The sequence below is a fragment of the Pristis pectinata genome, chromosome 30 (assembly GCF_009764475.1).
Source record: "Pristis pectinata isolate sPriPec2 chromosome 30, sPriPec2.1.pri, whole genome shotgun sequence".
Taxonomy (NCBI): Eukaryota; Metazoa; Chordata; class Chondrichthyes; order Rhinopristiformes; family Pristidae; genus Pristis; species Pristis pectinata.
Window position 1 is genome coordinate 26833832 of NC_067434.1, and position 20550 is coordinate 26854381.

At 40.4% G+C, this 20550-nt stretch overlaps 1 protein-coding gene across 1 annotated transcript in view; it reads right to left on the minus strand.

Annotated features, from left to right (window-relative positions):
- Window positions 1-20550, minus strand: part of kat6b (K(lysine) acetyltransferase 6B) — a 173179-nt gene that overhangs the window by 67875 nt on the left and 84754 nt on the right. The window contains exons 7-8 of the mRNA XM_052041588.1: window positions 19364-19419; window positions 17805-17923 (exon numbers count right to left, since the gene is read on the minus strand). Coding sequence (XP_051897548.1) covers window positions 17805-17923; window positions 19364-19419 — 175 coding nt within the window. The remainder of the gene's footprint in view (window positions 1-17804; window positions 17924-19363; window positions 19420-20550) is intronic.

Below are 20550 nucleotides of genomic sequence, written 5' to 3' on the forward strand. Positions count from 1 at the left end.
CCTTGCTGGCTAGAGGTTCTTCTGTGAAATTCATTTATAGAAGTACCCACCCAGACCCATTGGATGCAGACACATAAAATAAAACTAGTCTTCAATTTGATAATTGGAGATCTCACAGAAACTGTAAGAGTCGCTGATCTGATAAAGCACAGGGAACTGTTCCAGGATTGTATCTGAGGAACACTGTTGAAGCATGAAAAAGATAGATCTCAACCTGCTATACTGGACCTATGAGCACTTGCTTTTGACAACTGTATGAGCAGAAGCATCCCATTCCCAGCACTGACACCTTTCACCTTATTGTCCAAAAAGTAGTCTCTATATTGTATATATATATCATAAACTATAAATAGCAAAATTAATTTAAATCAGCTTGACCAATACAAGAAGGCTCAGACTCCAAATTAAATCCCACTGCAAATTACAGAACCAAAAAGCAATTTGGGTAATACACTAATCCTTACCTCAAGCACTGATTCCCTGTAGCTCAGCCTCACTAATCTCTTGTCTCACCTGGCATCTGTGGAGAGGGCCAAGGCCGAAAACAAAGGGGAAATTAAATCAGTGCTCATTTGAGTTGGGGTTCCACAAACAAAAGTTTAAAAAAATAAAACAAGGAATTATGACCTAGAGAACAGGTCATGCTGGAGTGAATGTGGTTTTAATGATTTCCAGAGTGCACCAATGGAAAGGATGGGCTCATTCCTTCAGCAATTACTGTTTTATTTATATCCTAAATGCCTTCTTACAGATAATGAAATTGGATGATTTCAGAGCCTCTCCAAGTTTGGAACGAATGCACACACCCAGATTCCTGAAATTCCAGGGTAATGCTGAAATTGGAGGATCACTTAGGAGAAGGGTTCTATAATACCCAAAGATTACCACAGCAGAATTATACAGTCCAATAAATAGAGTCATTCAGCATGGAAACAGGCCATTATGCCATCATGTCCACGCTGACCAGTGGACACCCACCCAAAAACTAAGAACTTCCTCAAAACTAATACGTTCCATTCCAGGCAACATCCTGGTGAATCTCCTCTGCACCCTCTTAGTGCTAACACATCATGCCCATATTGGTGGTGACTAGAACTGCACACAATAAATTAGAACTTTCTTAAAGTTTTAAGTGGGCTTTCAATAACCAGTAAACACAAGTATTCATTATGAAAACTTGCAATCTTCGTCACTCAAAGTTCTGAAGTATATGTTTTTACCTAAAGAAATACTTGTGCAAATAACAATCAGCATTTTGTTGCAGTTAATTAAAGGATTAAACCTTAGGCAGCAAGGTTTCAACTTGTCAAGTAAATACCAATGAAAAATATGCATCTCTAGGGAACAAAAGGCTACAAGTGGCCTCCTTAAATGGCTTGCACAAGACCAATCTCACCATTTACCATCATTGTTCCTCATTATTGTTAAAGCTGGTTGTTCTTATTAGCAAGGATCTACACTTGAAATCTAAATATACCATCATTAATATTATTATTCTTAAATAATCATAAATTATATTATCCATAATAGAACTGCCACTTGTCCTTTCTTAAAACATTCAACAACCACAAGCAGACAGGGACCTTGAGACTGGGAGGTTGCTGGCTAACAACGAAGGAGGTAGTTTGAACCCTGACTGACAAATGTATTTACTCCCCTGCCCATGTGAACAACAGCACTGCATGAATGGTATACTCATTTTGCCAACACTTCCCATATACCAGCTAAATTAAGTTTTCTTTTCTATTTGAATTGGGAGGAGTATGTCAAAAAGAACTGATATTCTACTCCGTCTGAGAATATTGCTCAGATATACTTTTGAAAAACTACTTTCAGTCAAGTATTCAGTAGCCCTGAAGTCAGAATAGGCTTTATAAGAAAATCATACACCAGCTTTGGTTAACGTAAGCAGCCATTGTGGATATTGATCAACACAAGGATTTACGCCATATAAATGCAAGTTCTTTTAACTATAACAATCAGCTTGGAACCTAAAAAACTGAAGTGAACAGAGGATTGGTCAAGATGGCACTAATGATTTTCAAACAACCAGCATATTGAAAGTCAAGCAGAAACATTTGAAAAGATTTTGCAGAATAAGAACATTGTACATTGCAGACATAACCGCTTTATAATTTGCAAATACATTAACAAAGCAGAAACATTTCTTTATATGCAACTAAGTTTAAGAATATCACCAAACCAAAACTGTTGGACAATAATGGTAATTTCTTAAGGTGCAATGTAACAAGATGATTCAGATTCCCTCCTTCATGGAGGCAAGCTATTTCTAATTTTACACATTCAAGAATAAAGTTTTTTTATTGTTATCCCCAAGTATTTATGGCAATATCATAAATAATTCAGGTTTGAAGACATTTTTAGAACATTTTGAGAATAAAACACTAAGTTCTGGTTTGGGTGGATAAATCCCCAGGACTGGATGGGATTTATCCCAGACTGCTGCAGGAGGCAAAAGAGATTTCTAGGGCTCTGGATGAGGTTTATAAATCTTTGCTTGACACAGGTGAGTTCCCAGATGGCTGGAAGACGGTAAACATGGTCCTCCTTTTCAAGAAAGGCAGCAGGGAAAAGCCTGCAACTATAGACCTGTGAGCCTAACACAGTGGTAGGGAAGATACTGTAAAAATTCTCAGGGAGAGGATAAATGATCACTCAGAAAGGCAGGGACTAATCGGAGACAACCAACATGGCTTTGTCGAGGGCTGATGCTGTCCGACTAATTTGATTGAATCCTTTAAAGAGGTAGCAAAGTATATTGATGAGGCCAGGGAGTAAATGTGATTTACATGGACTTTAATAGCCCCTGACAAGGTCCCACATTGGAGACTGATTCAAAAGATTAGGATCTATGTGATCCAAGGCAAGTTGGCAAACTGGATCCAAAACTGGCTTGGCAATAGGAGACAAAGGGTGATGGTAGAGGGTTGTTTTTGTCATTGGATGCCTGTGACTAGTGGCATCTCAATGTTCAGTGCTGGAACCCCTGTTGTTTGTAATATATGTGAATGACTTTCAATACACTGTGGGAGGCAAGATCAGTAAGTAAATTTGCCAGTGTCTTTACTTAGGAGGTTCAGCACGTCACCAAGCACTCTAAAATAAAAACTTCTACAGATGTACTGTTGAAAGTATCCTGACTGGCTGCATCATAGTCTGGTACGGCAATTCAAATGCACAGGAATGTAAGAAGCTGCAGAGAGTAGTGGACTCTGCCCAATACATCATGGGCACATCCCTCCCCACCATCTGTAGTATCTACAGGAGGCGCTGCCTCAAGAAGGCAACACCCATCATCAAAGATCCCTACCATCTGGGCCATATCATCTTCTTACAGCTACCATTAGGCAGGAGGTACAGAAGCCTAAGTCCCACACCACCAGGTTCAAGAACAGCTACTTCCCTTCAACCATTTGGTTCTTGAACCAACCAGCACACACTAAGAACTAGAGCTTTGCAACACCATGACCACTTTGATCACTTTGCACTAAAATGGACTTCTTTTGTTCTAATTGTGTTCTTTTTTGTAAAAAAAAGTTGTGTTTAATTTACATTTTTCTTGTGAATGCTGCTTATACGATGCTATGATGCTGCTGTAAGTAAGTTTTGCATTGCACCTGTGAGTACATGTACTTTTTTCATATGACAATAAACTCAACTTTGACTTCAATATACAGAATTGCTTAAATTTAACAGACCCACCACACTGGTGTAGTATATGCTTATTTATCAGTATTAAATTTCTTGTGACCATTTGTTTTTCCCTTTTATAGTTTATATTTATTTTCAAACCAGCACCTTGGTAAGGGATATATCAAAGGTTTGTTGAGAAGTAAGTCATAGATTTTAAAAGCTGCAGTTGCTGTTAATTGAATCATGGAGTCACAGAGCATGGAAACAGGTCCTTTAGTCCACCAATTCTGTATTAATCCTAATTTTAATTTCCCTATTACACACATCAACAATTCAGCTAGAGGCTGTTTACTTGGAATGCCAATGAATTAATAGCTTTGTAAAATCATTTATTTAAACTTTTCTTTAGAAACAAACAAGATAAACAAGGGTAAGATATACTCAGTGCTGAAAAACTCAATTGAAATAAAGCACTGGGCATGTCTCACTTGGAAACTATCTGATATATCGACATCTTATTTCATAAACTTCAGGGTAAATTATCAGAAGCAACAACCAAATGAAACAAAAGTCTATAAACATAATCAACTTGTATACTTCCAGAGGTAACCAATTATTGGCATCTTTTCCTTGTCAGATTTTGCTCAGTTGATAGCATCTAGGAGTCAGAAGGCTGTAAATCAAGCATATCAGAACATAATCACCTGCATTTTATCAACTGCATTTTTCAGATAACAAATTAAACTCAGACCCTAACTGCCTGTTCAGGTGGATGTAAAATCCTATGTCACCGCTCTAAGGGCAAGGATCATCTGAGTATATGAGCTTTCCTTCTTCAACCAACAGCAAGAATATCATACAACTTGCTCATTGGCCTCAGTCCCTTTGCATCAATTGGTTGCAGTGTTTATTTATACAACAGTAATATTTCAAAAGAACTTCACTGGATGTGAAATAATCTAGAATGTTCTGTGAGCACGAAATGGTTTTTAATGTATTTTTTCATTAATGAAATACAAAAGGAACTACCTTTATGAATCAACATAGGGAGTACAATACTTTTTAAAAATTCAATTAGATTATGACATTAAAAATGCTTTCTATTCAGATTCTCCTGAATCCTCTAATCTACTAAACTCAGTATGTGTTAGTTAGTTCAGGCGTTTTTTCTTCTCCTTAGTACAATATATTTCCATCTCTAAAGTGAAGAAAGCAGTTCAGAACTTAAGCTGGTCCATTATCTATTTGCTTTTACTGCTATTGCTCCCACCCTTCCCTTCTTTGCAATTTATTAACAGCAAGATTGTCTGTTAGTACAGAAATCTGCACAGTACTAGATCCATAGGAAGGTGATCTTCTTCCTGGTATCACTGAGAAACTGATTTTCATTCCACACTTTTCTATTAGATTTAATGACAGAGGTCTGTTTGGTCAGCATATAGCCATTGGTATCAATCTTCTCCCATATGACCCCTGAAGTTCTCTTGACATCATGAGTAGAGAAAGCAGAATTGTGAATGGTGGAAACTCAGCTCAGGAAGCAGACAATTTACAATGGAGAGAAGATCAGTAGCACAAGTGTCCATAACTTGCACTTCATACTTAGAGACAGGAACTTAAGTTTAAGAAGCCTTACCAAAACTCAAGACCAGGTCATCCCTCCCCCTTCCAACTGTTGTGGAACTTGTGTCTAGATGAAGCACCTTACAGTGTTATTTAAAGTTGTATTGGACAAGTAATTAACAGCAGGATGATCTTGGTACACAGAAAAAAAATGAGACTTAATAGACTTTTGGAATTCAGGTCATTTATCAGAGGCAGAGAAAACTCTGTACAGCTGTTGCTTAGCTCATCTGTAGTGAGAAGAGTGTATGATTGAAGTGAATCTACAAGCTCCAATAAACCAAACAATTTTTTTTAAAGCTCCACGATTCTGCTATTTTTGTAAGAAATTAGATGATTTTACTTAGTGCAATGGTCAGGTTGCTATAACTGGCTTCTATTTACCTAAAATTGAAAAGCAAAATTTTGAAGTGCATTCCAGATGGCTTTTTACAGTCAAATATGCTATCCAGAATGGAAGGTAGTATTTTCTTTGGTACCAAAGGGCACCAGAAACCAAGCAATTATACCATTATACATCATTAACTTAGGATACAAGGGAAGTAAGGATTAAAAAAAACAATGGCACTTAGTATTGGATTACTTAAATCTATTTGTAATAATTTCACTTCCATGCATTACAGCTACTAAACAAAACTACCAATTCTACTGAAAGATGTTCTAAAAATCCTTTGCAATATACTTAAAATATTGGAGGAACTCAGCATCTATGGAAGGAAATAAACAGTCGACGTTTATGTGCTCCTCCCCCTCCCCCCACCTTTTTATTCTGGCTATTGCCCTCTTCCTTTCCAGTCCTGACGAAGGGTCTCGACTCAAAACGGTGACTGTTTATTTCCCTCCATAGATGCTGCCTGACCTGCTGAGTTCCTCCAGCACTGTGTGCGTTTTGCTCCAGATTCCAGCATCTGCAGAATCTCTTGTGTCTAAAAATCCTTAACCAAGTTCCCAGGAACATGTTCTTTTGGAGGTCACTTCATCTTATGTGGCAAATACAGCTTTAGTTAAGTGAGAGAATGATACCATTCATTCTCTGTCTTGGTTGAGACAAAGACAATACATTTTAGTGGGAGTTTTAATTACTTTCACAGTTCCATACATCGAGACTGAGTAATTCATTCCCACTCACATACTTTAATAGAGAAGAATCAAGTGAATTTAATGCTCGAAATGCCCTTTGAAAAGTCTCACACCTGAGGCAGATGAGCTGCTTGAGATCTCAGTTTTGGTGATGTCTCAGAGTCCAATGCTTCTAATAGAGGTCCTGCATTTCATTTCAAATGTCCCATTTGAGCAGTCATCACATGCATTTAGTGAAGCTTGGAGGAATATTCATGTATCAAAGGCAGTTTAGCAATCCCCTGCTAAACTGACAGATTATTGGGATGAAGAAACAATTAGTTTTACCCTGATCTGACTCTAACTCTACTGAAAACTCCATCTAATAAGGTGGGGAAATGAATAAAGTTCCTGCCCTCAGGCTCTGTTGGTGGTGCAGTGTACTGAGGTTGAGTTCCTTGGAGCTGTGTTTGTAACCTTTCAAATCTCTCTGAATTAGGGTAGCATGTTTAACTCCTTCTCAAAGTTAAATCATGGAATGCTCTGTTCAAAGAAAACACAATACCTTTCTGCGTATGAAGGGTCATACCAATAACTAGATGGTTAAGATGCCAGCAGCCTGGCTGCCATATCTTTTGCACTAAACAGAACTATTATCCATGAAGAGCTCATGAGTGCTCCATATAGATCCAGTGACCTCTTGACATCCAGGTCTTCTTTCATCTTCTTTATCTGAACCAATAAAAACACGAGAGCAAACTCCCTTCTCTTCAACTGAAACCATGTTTTATGTGACAAAAGTTAACTGGTTGGTCCAAGTGCGAGATAACAGCACAGCCAGGAGTGAAGATCTACAGCATTTACTGGATTCTACAACATTTTCAAGTGGGCATAAAGTTTATTTCTAAACTGAATGATATAATTTGAAAAGGTGAGAACAAGTGTGGTATTAATCTACATTAATAGTCAGAATTTGAAAATTTAGTCAAAAAGGTTGTACTAAACACAGCTGTTTTGAAGAGCTTTCTTTTAATCAATGAAATAGAATATATGACACAGTTTATATGTTGAAACATTTCAGAAGGGATTATTATTGGATCAGAAGTACAAGAGTAGAGGGTCTCTAAATACCTTGATTAAATACTAATAAAGTTGTTGGGCTTTGTACATTGCACGTGAAGTGCTGTAAAAACACTGCGTACATCATTTCATTGTTGAGTTACTAATAGTTACCAAATTTGGAACACTTTCTAGGGCAAGAAATCTACATGGTTAAGGTTGTGACTGAATCACAAATAAAACAGTGGTGCTGTGTGATACAGGGGGATTTCCATTCACATAAAAGCTAGGTTTGAAGTGAGTGGGTTTAATTTAAAGAATGATCTCTGATCCACTGCTTCCCCAAAAATAAATGGGAGATCAATATTTGAAGGTAGCACAAAATAAATAAATAAAGCATCAAATCGATAATATTTAAGAGACCTCAAACATTTTCTTCTTTTCTTCTCTCTTTTGGAATCAGTGAGATTTATTTATTTACTTTCACAAGTTTTCTCCACTGAATTTTCCCTCCTGCTTTCCAACTAACAAGGGTTACACCTTGCTGAGGCTTGATTCCACAGTAGTGGTTATCTACACCCATTTCAAACTACCATTCTTTAACAAATGAGTTTTTTTTAAACTATTGGACTACATAGCCACCAAGGCCAAACTCAATCCAATAGCTCCATGATGTGAGGCGAGAAAAATATGGCACGGTTTCAAGATCACATCCACAGCTTTGTCAGTCCTAATGCTTGGGAAAACATTTGCTGATTCATCATCGGAACACTGCAATGGCTTCTGCATAAAAGTATGTTCACCTTATCAGACCCGAACTCCATGCAGGTCAGAGCAATTGTATCCAAAATTAATACAATGATGTGAAATTCTTCTTCATCCAACCTTGATCTTTAATGAAAATATTAAGTTTAGTGTGTAAATTTTGCAATAGTCACTCATATTTAAGGTCTTTATCATTTGTAGACTCCATAATGACCAACAGAACTATGCAAGTGAAAATGCAAACAGATAATGCTGGAAGTAACCAGCAGTTAGGCCAGCATCTGTGGAGAGGGAAACCCATTCTTTCAGTAATATGCACAGATGCTGCCTGAACCACTGAGTGTTTTCAGCATGTTGTTTTTATTTGCAGTATTTCACTCTTGCAATAAGCAGAATGAATGCTGTTCAGCTCAACCAAAGTCTGATGTTAATGAAAATAGAAAATAGGTGCTCTGTTTAGCCTCTTCATTGAAGAACTTGAGAATGAAACATATGGGATGTGTGGAGAAATCAAATGGAGAACGAATCAATCCTTTAACTCTTCATTACAACTGTATCATACGCTTCTAAAAGCAAAAAACTGCAGATGCTAAAAATCTGAAATAAAAATAGAAAATGCTGATGTTACTCAGCAGGTCAGTGATCCTTCCGATAAAAGATCACCAACCTGAAACATTACAATCTGTTTCCCTCTGCAGATGCTGAGTTTCTTCTGATTTTTCTGCTTTTACATCATGCTCATACTATTTCAAAATCTTCCAGTAGTTAATATTTGGTACAGTTTATGACATTTCTTGAGCTAACCATTCAGGACAGGAGGCATTCATCTAAGCCTACTTTTGCTGGCTGGACTGAATTTAACAGAAAGGTACACAAACTTATTGTATTCACACCAAGGTCAACTGTAAAAAAAAAGCTAACATACACGGATGTTAATTCAGCTGTTTTAAAAAAATCCCACATCAGGCTTTCTCCAAAATACTTGCAATTCAATTTGGCTCTGGTTCCACTCTCATCATTCATCTAAGTATAACGTACTTGGACGTACTCACATGCCGTGTCAAAGTAACCCACGGATATTATAAATAAAATCTGAGTGATTTGGACAGCTACTTGACGTACACATGAATTCCAACCATACATAACGAGATGCAATTTTCTACATTTGGGGAATTTAAATGTTACATAATTTTGCTACATCAAACACAAAGCATTTTAAAATACATAAGTTAATCACATCTGCATGGAGCATGCCAGACATTTCACGTGGAACTACCTTCAATCTGATTTTATTCATGAAAACAGCAGGCTTCATTATTGTTAACTTATACATAGGCCTAAGTTTTCCAATAGTAGGTAAAAGTCAGCACTAATCATTGTACAAATAGTATGCAATACATTATTAAAACTGGAGTGAAAGACAACAAGGATTAAAACAGATAACTCTGGAAATGTGACTATCCTAATGTACGATTAGCCCATGTCCACTGACTGCAAGATAGCCAGCATGCCAGTTTAGTGATGTCTGCCCATTTCAACAACTTTATCATGGATTCAGTGCTAATTGCACTGATTTGATGCATCAGTAGGGGTCTAACACCAAGTGACTTGATTCATTTGAAGCATATCTGCAATGCTCAAAACTCATGCATTAAATGGTGATATTTTGTGGCTGGAGCAATACAGGCAATTGGAAATGAATTTTACCTCAGAACAAGAAAGTGGGTACAAATGCTATACTGGACGCCATGGATGAGCAAAGAAGGATGTGTTATGTATCTGCAGAGGGCCAGACGACCCTCCGGATGCATGGTTAGAAGGCTGATGGTTACAGAGGCAACTGCCAGGACTCAAGCCCCAAGGAGCTGGTGCTACATGCAAGTACAATGACCTCAGGTGGTCAGGATTAGTAAATGCATCTTCCAGAGTTGTGTCTCAGCAACTGCACAAGCCTCAGACAATTCACCACAGCTCTGCAGCTCACTTTAACAATCTCTGTAAATGAGATTCATACCTAAAATTCATATGCATTACAACACTTCCATGTACTTCAAAATGCTGCAAGGTATCATATGATTAGGAATAGTCAGCATGGCTTTGTCAAGAGCAGGTCCTGCCTTATGAGCCTGATTGAATTTTTTGAGGTGGTGACTAAACACATTGATGAAGGGAGGGCAGTAGATGTAGTGTATATGGATTTCAGCAAGGCATTTGATAAGGTACCCCATACAAGGCTTATTGAGAAAGTAAGGAGGCATGGGATCCAAGGGGACATTGCAGTGTGGATCCAGAACTGGCTTGCCCACAGAAGGCAAAGAGTGGTTATTGACGGGTCATATTCTGCATGGAGGTTGGTGAACAGTGGTGTGCCTCAGGAATCTGTTCTGGGACCCTTACTCTTTGTGATTTTTATAAATGACCTGGATGAGGAAGTGGAGGGATGGGTTAGTAAGTTTGCTGATGACACAAAGGTTGGAGATGTTGTGGATAGTGTGGACGGTTGTCAGAGGTTACAGCGGGACATAGATAGGATGCAAAACTGGGCTGAGAAGTGGCAGATGGAGTTCAACTCAGATAAGTGTGAAGTGGTTCATTTTGGTAGGTCAAATATGATGGCAGAGTATAGTATTAATAGTAAGACTCTTGGCAGTGTGGAGGATCTGAGGGATCTTGGGGTCCGAGTCCATAGGACGCTCAAATCAGCTGCACAGGTTGACTCTGTGGTTAAGGCGGCATATGGTGTATTGTCCTTCATCAATCGTGGAATTGAATTTAGGAGCCGAGAGGTAACGTTGCAGCTATATAGGACCCTGGTCAGACCCCACTTGGAGTACTGTGCTCAGTTCTGGTCACCTCACTACAGGAAGGATGTGGAAGCTATAGAAAGGGTGCAGAAGAGATTTACAAGGATGTTGTCTGGATTGGGGAGCATGCCTTACGAAAACAGGTAGAGTGAACTCGGCCTTTTCTCCTTGGAGCAACGGAGGATGAGAGATGACCTAATAGAGGTGTATAAGATTATAAGAGGCATTGATCATGTGGATAGTCAGAGGCTTTTTCCCAGGGCTGAAATGGTTGCCACAAGAGGACACAGGTTTAAGGTGCTGGGGAGTAGGTACAGAGGAGATGTGAGGGTGTAGTGTAAAAGTCATGGCTGTCATGTGACCGTGACAACACTGACCCCTCTGGCTGGGATGACACCATTGAGCACATGGCCGAAAGTGACACCACTGTCAATCAAGGTTTGGCTCCACCCCTTTAGGTAAACACCTTTGTCCTTGCTGGACCACCCAGCCCCCCAGCAGCATAAAAGTGCTGCATGTTTGGTTTTCTTGCTCTCTGTCTTCGAGGATGTTGAGGTAAGCTGTGCACTACTTCAGGGCAGTTAGTTAAGGACTCCCGAGACCAAGGAGCCAACATTTGTCCAGAATATCAGGGTGTTCAAACATTGTATTGTTTATTCCTTGATCATTTGTACCCAGTTATTTTATGTGTGTGTGTGTGTGTGTGCACGGCGCACACCTCATCCCCTGTTGTGATTCCCTTCATGTTCGTGACCTCCTGCTTGAGAGTGTGCGAGTGTGCATTTGTTCCTTTCCATTCTGTTCCTGCGTCTGTCTTTGTAAATAAAAATTCTCCTTTTTGAAGTACAAAGACTGTGTGTCCAGATCTCCATCTTTAAGATCCAAAAGAATCTTTCTCACAACACAGGGGTAAGTTTTTTTACTCAGAGTGGTGAGTGCATGGCAACGGTGGTGGAGGCAGATACGATAGGGTCTTTTAAGAGACTTTTGGATCGGTACCTGGAGCTCAGAAAAATAGAGGGCTATGGGTAAGCCTAGTAATTTCTAAGGTAGGGACATGTTCGGCACAACTTTGTGGGCCAAAGGGCCTGTATTGTGCTGTAGGCTTTCTATGTTCCTATGTTACAAAGTGCAGCTTGGACAGACTGCTGTTTAAGCCACATTGGTCAACACTAAAAGCCTTGTGCAAGAAAAGGTGATGCACAATTGATGCCTGGAAAAGAGGATTCATTCTTCCAAAGTTGCCATGCAGTCAGCGTTCTTCATTTTGCTGCCACCCTGTCAACTGAACATATGCCAAGATGTTGCAGTCCATGGCTGTTTTTTTATATAGTAGTAACTTTGATTTGTTGTACTAGTTTTGAATCAAATTAAAGGCATTTAAAAATATTTTTAAGGTGGCTTTAATAAGTTATTGTTCTTAAACCCAATTTCACACTTCCCATTTTTTGAATATTTTAGTTTGTAAATACATAGTCCTGATGATCTACTTAACTGAATTCTGACCTGGTGAAACATGAACTCAGTCTCTGGATTGTCAGCTTGGACTGCAGAAACTTAATTACTCTGCCACCTTTTGGAATGTCAGGTGGACTTAAAAAGCATTCCAAATGCTTGACAGATTGTTAGATGGTAAATGTGTGGACACTGTTTCGCCATCTGGCAAAGATTTTACCAGCAACAACCCAATTACATTGCACAAAGCCTTGCTGTTTGAAGCCAGGATGATCTTGGGCAGCATGTTAGGTCTTTGGGATCAGATAGGCCTGAAGCAATTGAATATCCAAGCAGCAAGTGAAGGTGTAGGCCTCAAAGGGTAAGGCAAATGAAGAACTGGGAATGTGGCTACTGGAATTACACTCAGCTGAGTCCTTCATAGCAAGCCTGGATAAAAAGTGGTTGCTCTTCCTCCTCCTTATGCTCACTATCCTTAGTAATTTTCCATTTATCTGGTGGCATAAGCTGAGCCCTCATGATGCCAAGACTGATAGTATGTGCTTTATAAGACTGTAAATCTGGATTTCAATTCTGTGTTGTAGGTACAGAGTCTTTCCAAATGTCACTTAAAATAATTTGACTTGGTATCTTTCAAAACATTGAACATAACAGCACAGTATAGGCCCTCCTGCCCACAATGTTGTGCCAACACTTTATCCTGCTCTGAGAACTACCTAACCCTTCCCTCCGACATAGCCCTCCATTTCTCTATCATTCATGTGCCTATCTAAGGGTCTCTTAAATGTCCCTAATTTATCTGCCTCCACCACCTCTGCCGGCAGTGTGTTCCACATATCCACCACTCTCTGTGTAAAAAAAAACTTACCTCTGACATACCCCCTATATCTCCTCCAATAACCTTAAAATTATGTCCCTCGTGTTAGCCATTTTCACCCTGGGAAAACGTCTCTGACTGGCCACTCGATCTATGCCTCTTACCATCTTGTACAGCTCTATCAAGTCCCCTCTCATCCTCCTTCTCTCCAAAGAGATAAGCCCTAGCTCACTCAACCTATCCTCAGAAGACATGCTCTCCAATCCAGGTAGCATCCTGATAAATCTCCTCTGCACCTTCTCCAAAGCTTCCACATCCTTCCTATAAGGAAGCAACCAGAACTGAACACAATACTCCAAGTGTGGTCTAACCAGAGTTTTATAGAGCTGCAACATTACCTTGCAGCTCTTGAACTCAATACTCTGACTAATGAAGACCAACACAGCATATGCCTTCTTAACAACTCTATCAACCTGTGCAGCAACCTTGAGGGATCTATGGATGTGGACCCCAAGATCCTTCTGTCCCTCAACACTGCTGAGTCCTGCCATTAACCTTGTATTCCGCCTTCAAATTCGATCTTCCAAAGTGTATCACTTCACACTCCTCTACACTACCCACAACACCACCAACCTTTGTGTCATCTGCAGGCACGGTAGTGTCGCAGTTAGCGTAATGCTTTACAGTGCCAGCGACTTGGGTTCAATTCCGGCCACTGTCTATAAGGGGTTTGTACGTTCTCCCCATGTCTGTGTGGGTTTCCTCTGGGTGCTCCAGTTTCCTCCCACATTCCAAAGACTTATGGGTTAGGAAGTTGTGCGCATGCTATGTTGGTGCTGGAAACGTGGCGACACTTGCGAGCTGCCCCCAGGACACTCTATGCAAAAGATGCATTTCACTGTGTGTTTTGATGTACATGTGACTAATGAAGGTATCTTATCTTAAACTTGCTAACCCACCCTTCCACATCCTCATCCAAGTCATTTATAAAAATCACAAAGAGCAGGGGTCCCAGAACAGATCCCTGCTGAACACCACTGGTCACTGACCTCCAGGCAGAATATGCTCCATCTACAATCACCATCTGCCTTTTATGGGCGAGCCAATTCTGAATCCACACAGCCAAGTTTCCCTGGATCCCATGCCTCCTGACTTTCTGAATGAGCCTTCCATGAGTAACCTTATCAAAAGCCTTACTAAAATCCATGTACACCACATCCACTGCTCTACCTTCATCAATGTGCTTTGTCACATCCTCAAAGAAGTCAATCAGGCTCGTGAGGCATGACCTGCCTCTCACAAAGCCATGCTGACTGTCCCTAATCAGCCTATGCTTCTCCAAATGCCCATAAATCCTGGCTCTAAGAATCTTCTCTGGTAATTTGCCCACCACTGAAGTAAAACTCTCTGGTCTGTAATTCCCAGGGTTATCCCTACTCCCTTTTATGAACAAAGGAACAACATTTGCCACCTTCCAATCATCTAGCACTACTCCTGTAGGCAGTGAGGACGCAAAGATCATCGCCAAAAGCACAGCAATCTCTTCTCTCGTTTCCCATAATAACCTTGGATATATCTCATCCAGCCCCGGTGACTTATCTATCCCAATGTTTTTCAAAAGCTCCAGCATATCCTCTTTCTTCATGTCGACATGCTCTGGTGTATCAGCCTCACAAACGTCAAGGTCTCCCTCTCTGGTGAATACTGCAGCAAAGTATTCATTAAGGACATCCCCTACCTCTTCCAACTCCAGGCACATTTCCTCTTTTATCCCTGATCAGTCCTACCCTTACTCTAGTCATCCTCCTATTCTTCATATAGGTGTAGAACGCCTTGGGGTTTTCCTTAATCCTACTCGCCAAGGCCTTCCCATGCCCCCTTCTAACTCTCCTGTCCATTCTTAAGCTCCCTCCTGGCTACCTCATAACTCTCCAGAGCCCTGTCTGATCCATGCTTTCTAAACCTCAGGTAAGCTTCTTTCTTCCTCTTGACAAGATATTTTACGTCTCTTATCAACCACGGTTCCTTCACTCTACCATCCTTACCCTGCCTCAAAGGGACAAACCTATCCAGAACCCCATGCAAGTACTCCCTAAACAACCTCCACACTTCTGTTGTGCACTTTCCCAAGGACATCCATTTCCAATTTATACTCCCAAGTTCCTGCCTAATAACATCATAATTCCTCCTCTCACAATTAAATCCTTTCCCATATCGTCTCCTCCTATCCCTCTCCAAGGCTATGGTAAAGGTCAAGGAGTTATGGTCACTGTCTCCAAAATGCTCTTCCACCAAGAGATTTCATTGCCTAGTACCAGGTCCAGTATGGCCTCTCCTCGAGTTGGCCTGTCCACATACCGTGTCAGGAATCCTTCCTGGACACTTCTAACAAACTCTGCCCCATCTATCCCCTTTACACTAAGGAGGTGCCAATCAATATTAGGGAAGTTGAAATCACCCATGACAACAACCCTGTTATATTTGCATCTTTTCAAAATCTGCCTCCCGATCTGCTCCTCAGTGTCTCTGCTGCTATTGGGGGGGTGTGGGGAGGGAAGGAGGTGTCTGTAGAATACTCCCAATAGAGTGATATCGCTCCCTTCCTGTTTCTGATTTCCACCCACACTGACTCAGTAGACAGTCCCTCCAGGACGTCATCCCTTTCTACAGTTGTGATTCTGTCCCTGATCAGCAAAGCCACTCCCCCACCTCTTTTACCTCCATCCCTGTCCCTGTCATTCCTGTCCTTGTGACAGCCAAGTCTCTGTAATGGCCACAATGTCGTAGTTCCATGTATTTACCCACACTCTAAGTTCATCACTCCTGTTCCTGATACTTCTCGCATTAAGGTAGACACACTTCAGCCCATTCAACTGGCTGCAGTTCTGCTCTTTCAACTGCCTATCCTTCATCACAGTCTTTCCACGCGCTGCATCTACTTGTACACTAAATGCACCAACCTCTAATCGATAACTCAGGTTCCCATCCCCTTGCCAAACTGGTTTAAATCCTCCCCAACAGCTCCAGCATACCTGCCCGCAAGAATATTGGTCCCCCTCCAGTTCAGGTGTAACACGTCCCTTTTGTACAGGTTGTACCTTCCCCAGAAGAGATTCCAATGATCCACAATTCTGAAACCCTGCACCAACTCCTCAGCCACACATTCATCTGTCAAATCAACCTATTCTTACCCTCACTGGCATGTGGCACAGGCAGCAATCCAGAGATTACTACCCTTGAGGTCCTGCTTTTCAGCTTCCTACCCAGCTCCCTATATTCCCTCTTCAGGACCTCATCTCTTTTCCATGACTCTGGCTGTTCGCCCTCCCCCTTCAGAATGCTGTGGAGCCGATCCGAGACGTCCCAGACCCTGGTACCTGGGAAGCAACATACCATTCAGGAGTCTCTTTCACATCTACAGAATCTCCTGTCTGCCCCCCCCCCCCTTACCATTGAATCCCCTATCATTCTTCTCCCTATCATTCTTCTCCCTATCATTCTTCTCCCCCCTTCCCTTCTGTGCCACCCTAACCCTAACCCTAACCCTAAGGCATGGGCTGTAGATACCATTTTTCTCCCCCTACAGCCCCCACTTTCTCTATACCAATTGGAAGAAGAAAAATTGTTAAACTTAATCTCTTTAGCATGATTTTGTTGAATGCAATTGTGTTGCACTTGTGCTTCTCAGCAAACAAAGATGTTTGAACAGAATACTTTGATAAAGGGCATGGATCTATTATATTGTATTTATTCATAATGTAACTAAAATTAAGAAATATAAATCACAAGAAACTGCCTGTGTGATTTGTAACCCAGGCCATAGAACTGGACAAAAGAGAACGCAGATGCTGGAATCTGGAACAAAAAAACAGAATGCTGGAAGAACTCAGCGGGTCTCTGGAGACAAAAGGTGTAAGTCAACATTTCAGGTCAAGACCCTGCATCAAGACTGAGAGGGAAAAGGAAAGATTACCAGTACGTAGCAGTACGAGCACAAGGGAGGAGTGGTACAGACTGGTAGGTGATAGGTGGAACCAGATTGGGAGGGCTGATGGAACCAGGAGGGGGAGGGAGAGGGGATGGGGAAGCGAACAAAGGGAGAAGAAACGTAGCTGGAAGATGAGTGTGTACAGGAGGAGAATGAAGGGGATGTGGGTCATCTGAAATTAGAAAATACAATGTACATACCATTGAGTAGCTTGCAACATAATGATATGAACACTGAACTTCCCAATTTCAGGTAACCCATGCCCCCTTTGCTCTCCTACACACACTCACTTGACTACCTACGTTTCTTCTCCCTTTGTTCACCTTTCCCGTCCCCATCCAGTTCCATCTGTCCCTCCCCCTCACACATCTGGTTCCATCCATCAGCCTCCGTGCAATTCCTCTTCGTATTGCTAACCTTTCCTCTTCCTTCTCAGTCCTGACGCAGGGTCTTGATACGAAATGTCGACATATACCTTTTGCCTCCATGGTTGCTGTTTGACCCACTGAGTTCTTCCAGAGTTCTGTTTTTTGTTCCTAGATATAGAGTTTATTTTACCAGTCAAATAAAAAGGTCTCACCTGGAGCGATAAATGTCGAGCTTGCTTGAACATTTCCAAGTCCTCTTCTGTCACATTATCTTGATGGCAGGCTACACTTTCATCTGTGCTTTCCTTTTTGATATTTTTTGTTTCTTTGTCTGCAGTTCACCAAAGCAGCAAAGGAAAAATGATCACATACACAAGTAAAATCCAGCATCACACAAATTTAATGATATTCTCTGTAAACAATTCCTTAAATAGCTCACAACTGAAGCTTTGTTACTCTGGCGTGGTAAATCAGCATTCTCCATCTAACAATCCTAAGTACCAATGATCACACAAATAAATATGACATACAGGCAAGGCAGGCGGAGGCAGAGAAGCACTTGTTTTATTGCTGAGATCCAGCAAGGCTGGTTACCTTATGCAAAGAAATAAAGCAAACAAAAACTGAGTGAAATACACAGTAGCAGATCTACCATTCAACAGTTATTTTTCACTTTAAGAGACTGGAAGCAAATAATCTAAATGGTTGCACCACTGTGTAGAAATGGCTAGAAGAATGACTGGGATTGTCACACAATTCTACAGAGATTTGGGAGGCTACACAGCCTTTTGGGATTCTCACTACTACAATAGAAACAAATTAAAATGTTTGATCTCTGATGCAAGTTTATTTTGGAAAATACCAAGATATTTATTAGCATCAGAGAAAGGGACAAGATAGTTTGTTTAGTTAACATTCCTACAAAAGAAGAAACAAGAGAAGATTCTAAGTGCTATGAGACAAAAGAGCATGAAATGTTATTGGACAGGTTGGAGGTTGGTTCGGACCTTTGCTTACCATCATCCTGATCACGTTTAATCCTTCCATGTGCCAAGCTCCCTATACCTGCTGAGGGGGTCCCCATTTGAGGGGTCACACTATATTTGGTGCTTTACAAGGAAAGAAGTTTGTCGCAAGTGAGCAATTGATTTCAATTAGCATGCTCTGGAAGCCCTCCATCCGTGGGAAAAGGAACATAAAGTTACTATTTATACCCCATTTCTTTTTATGGAAATATGGATAAACTTCTGGTATGGGAGTCAACTCAGTGGTGCATGACTGTTTGGTCCCTTCTAATGAGACTCCATGAGTGGTGCAAATATGAGATAGCCCATCAATGAGATCTTTTTAGATGGCTAATATTAGGAAGACTGTTGAGTGAGAGTGCATTAGGCTGACTGGAAGAAGTTTGAGGGGAGTTAGAGGTGTACATGTCAGACTTGTGTGAACCAGGGCTTTGATAGAAAGCAGTTAAATTTTGAGTAATGCTTGCAGATCACATGCTAGATTTAGAAATGGCTAATTGCTTCAGAGTGCAGTCTTTTTCAACAAATAGCATTTGGAGAAGTCTACTATTTAACCTTGTGCCTTTTGGCAAAAGGTGAGGGCATAAAAAATTTACTTTGCCTATCAGTGAGACCGACTGTTGTTTGGTTAAATGTGAATGTGTAGGTAATAGCACCAGCCAGGGTTGGGTCTTTATGAATCAATCTGCTGCTCGAGTCCTTCTGAGGTAGTAGAGTGGTAGAGATTTTAGTCTTTTGACCCCTACCAGGTGACCACCTTCCTGTGTCCACTGTCAAGGATCCTCCATCACTGTCCGCAGATCTGTGGAAAAGTGCAAAGTACATCATTAATGGTATGAAGAACATACATTATTTTCAGGACTACATGCAAAATTAGTACATTTACATGAGAGAGAAAAATAAATGGAAATAGTGCATTTACAAATGCAGAATTCACAAATTCACTGCCAAATTGCATCTTTATTTGATGTGACTAACCTTTGTTTTCCTAGATAATTTCTACTTCATGTCATATTTCCACCTCATTTACATTCCTACACTTCAAACCATTCACCACAGAGTGGGATAGAGCTACCACTTCAAGGTCATTGGCAATGTAATTAGCCATTATAAAATGCAAGAATTTAATATGCACAATTTGCTCTTCCCCAGAAGGATATGCCCCTCCAACTTCTTGCATCACCTGGCTAAAACCACCTAGCAAAAATTCAAAAATTTTAGAAGGAAAGTAAAATTGTACACCATTAATGGTATGAAGAATATACATTATTTGCAGGATTATATGCAAAATTAGGAATGCAAAAACAAGTAAAATTGCATTTTACTCAACACTTCGTAGTGTAGTGTTCTTCACCATGCTGCCTGGCACCAATACTACACACCCTACTTCTAAAGAATTTTAATACAAGTGATTCAGCATCTCAACACACAGGCACCTGCCAATGTCAGGAAATTTATTAAATACAAGATAAAAACCTGACTATTCTCACTGACATCACAATTATTCACACATTCCTTGTATTTGGATATTGCATTTACTCACACAAGTCTTGGAATTCTCAACTCAGGTTCAGTAAAATTTACAAATGACAACATTAAATTATGTAACACTGCAAGTTTCTTATAAATGTAATTGACTGTGATGCTGTTGGTGCAAATTGGCAGATACCTAGTTTCTATTTTTTCCCCAAAAGTGCCTCATAACGAGCTGCAATGAAAGGGACAATTCTGATAATTGGTGATTGACCGGAAAGGTAAAAGATCAGAAGCCAAATGCAACTATCCTAGTTGGTTGATTTAATTGTGTGCTTTCAAGTAGATTCCCTTAGAATAATACTTAACAGGATGGTGCATCTGCATTTTCAAAATCTGCATGTTGTATGCCTCAGTTACAATTACTTAGGCTTTACAAAGTCTAAGTGGTAAATCACAT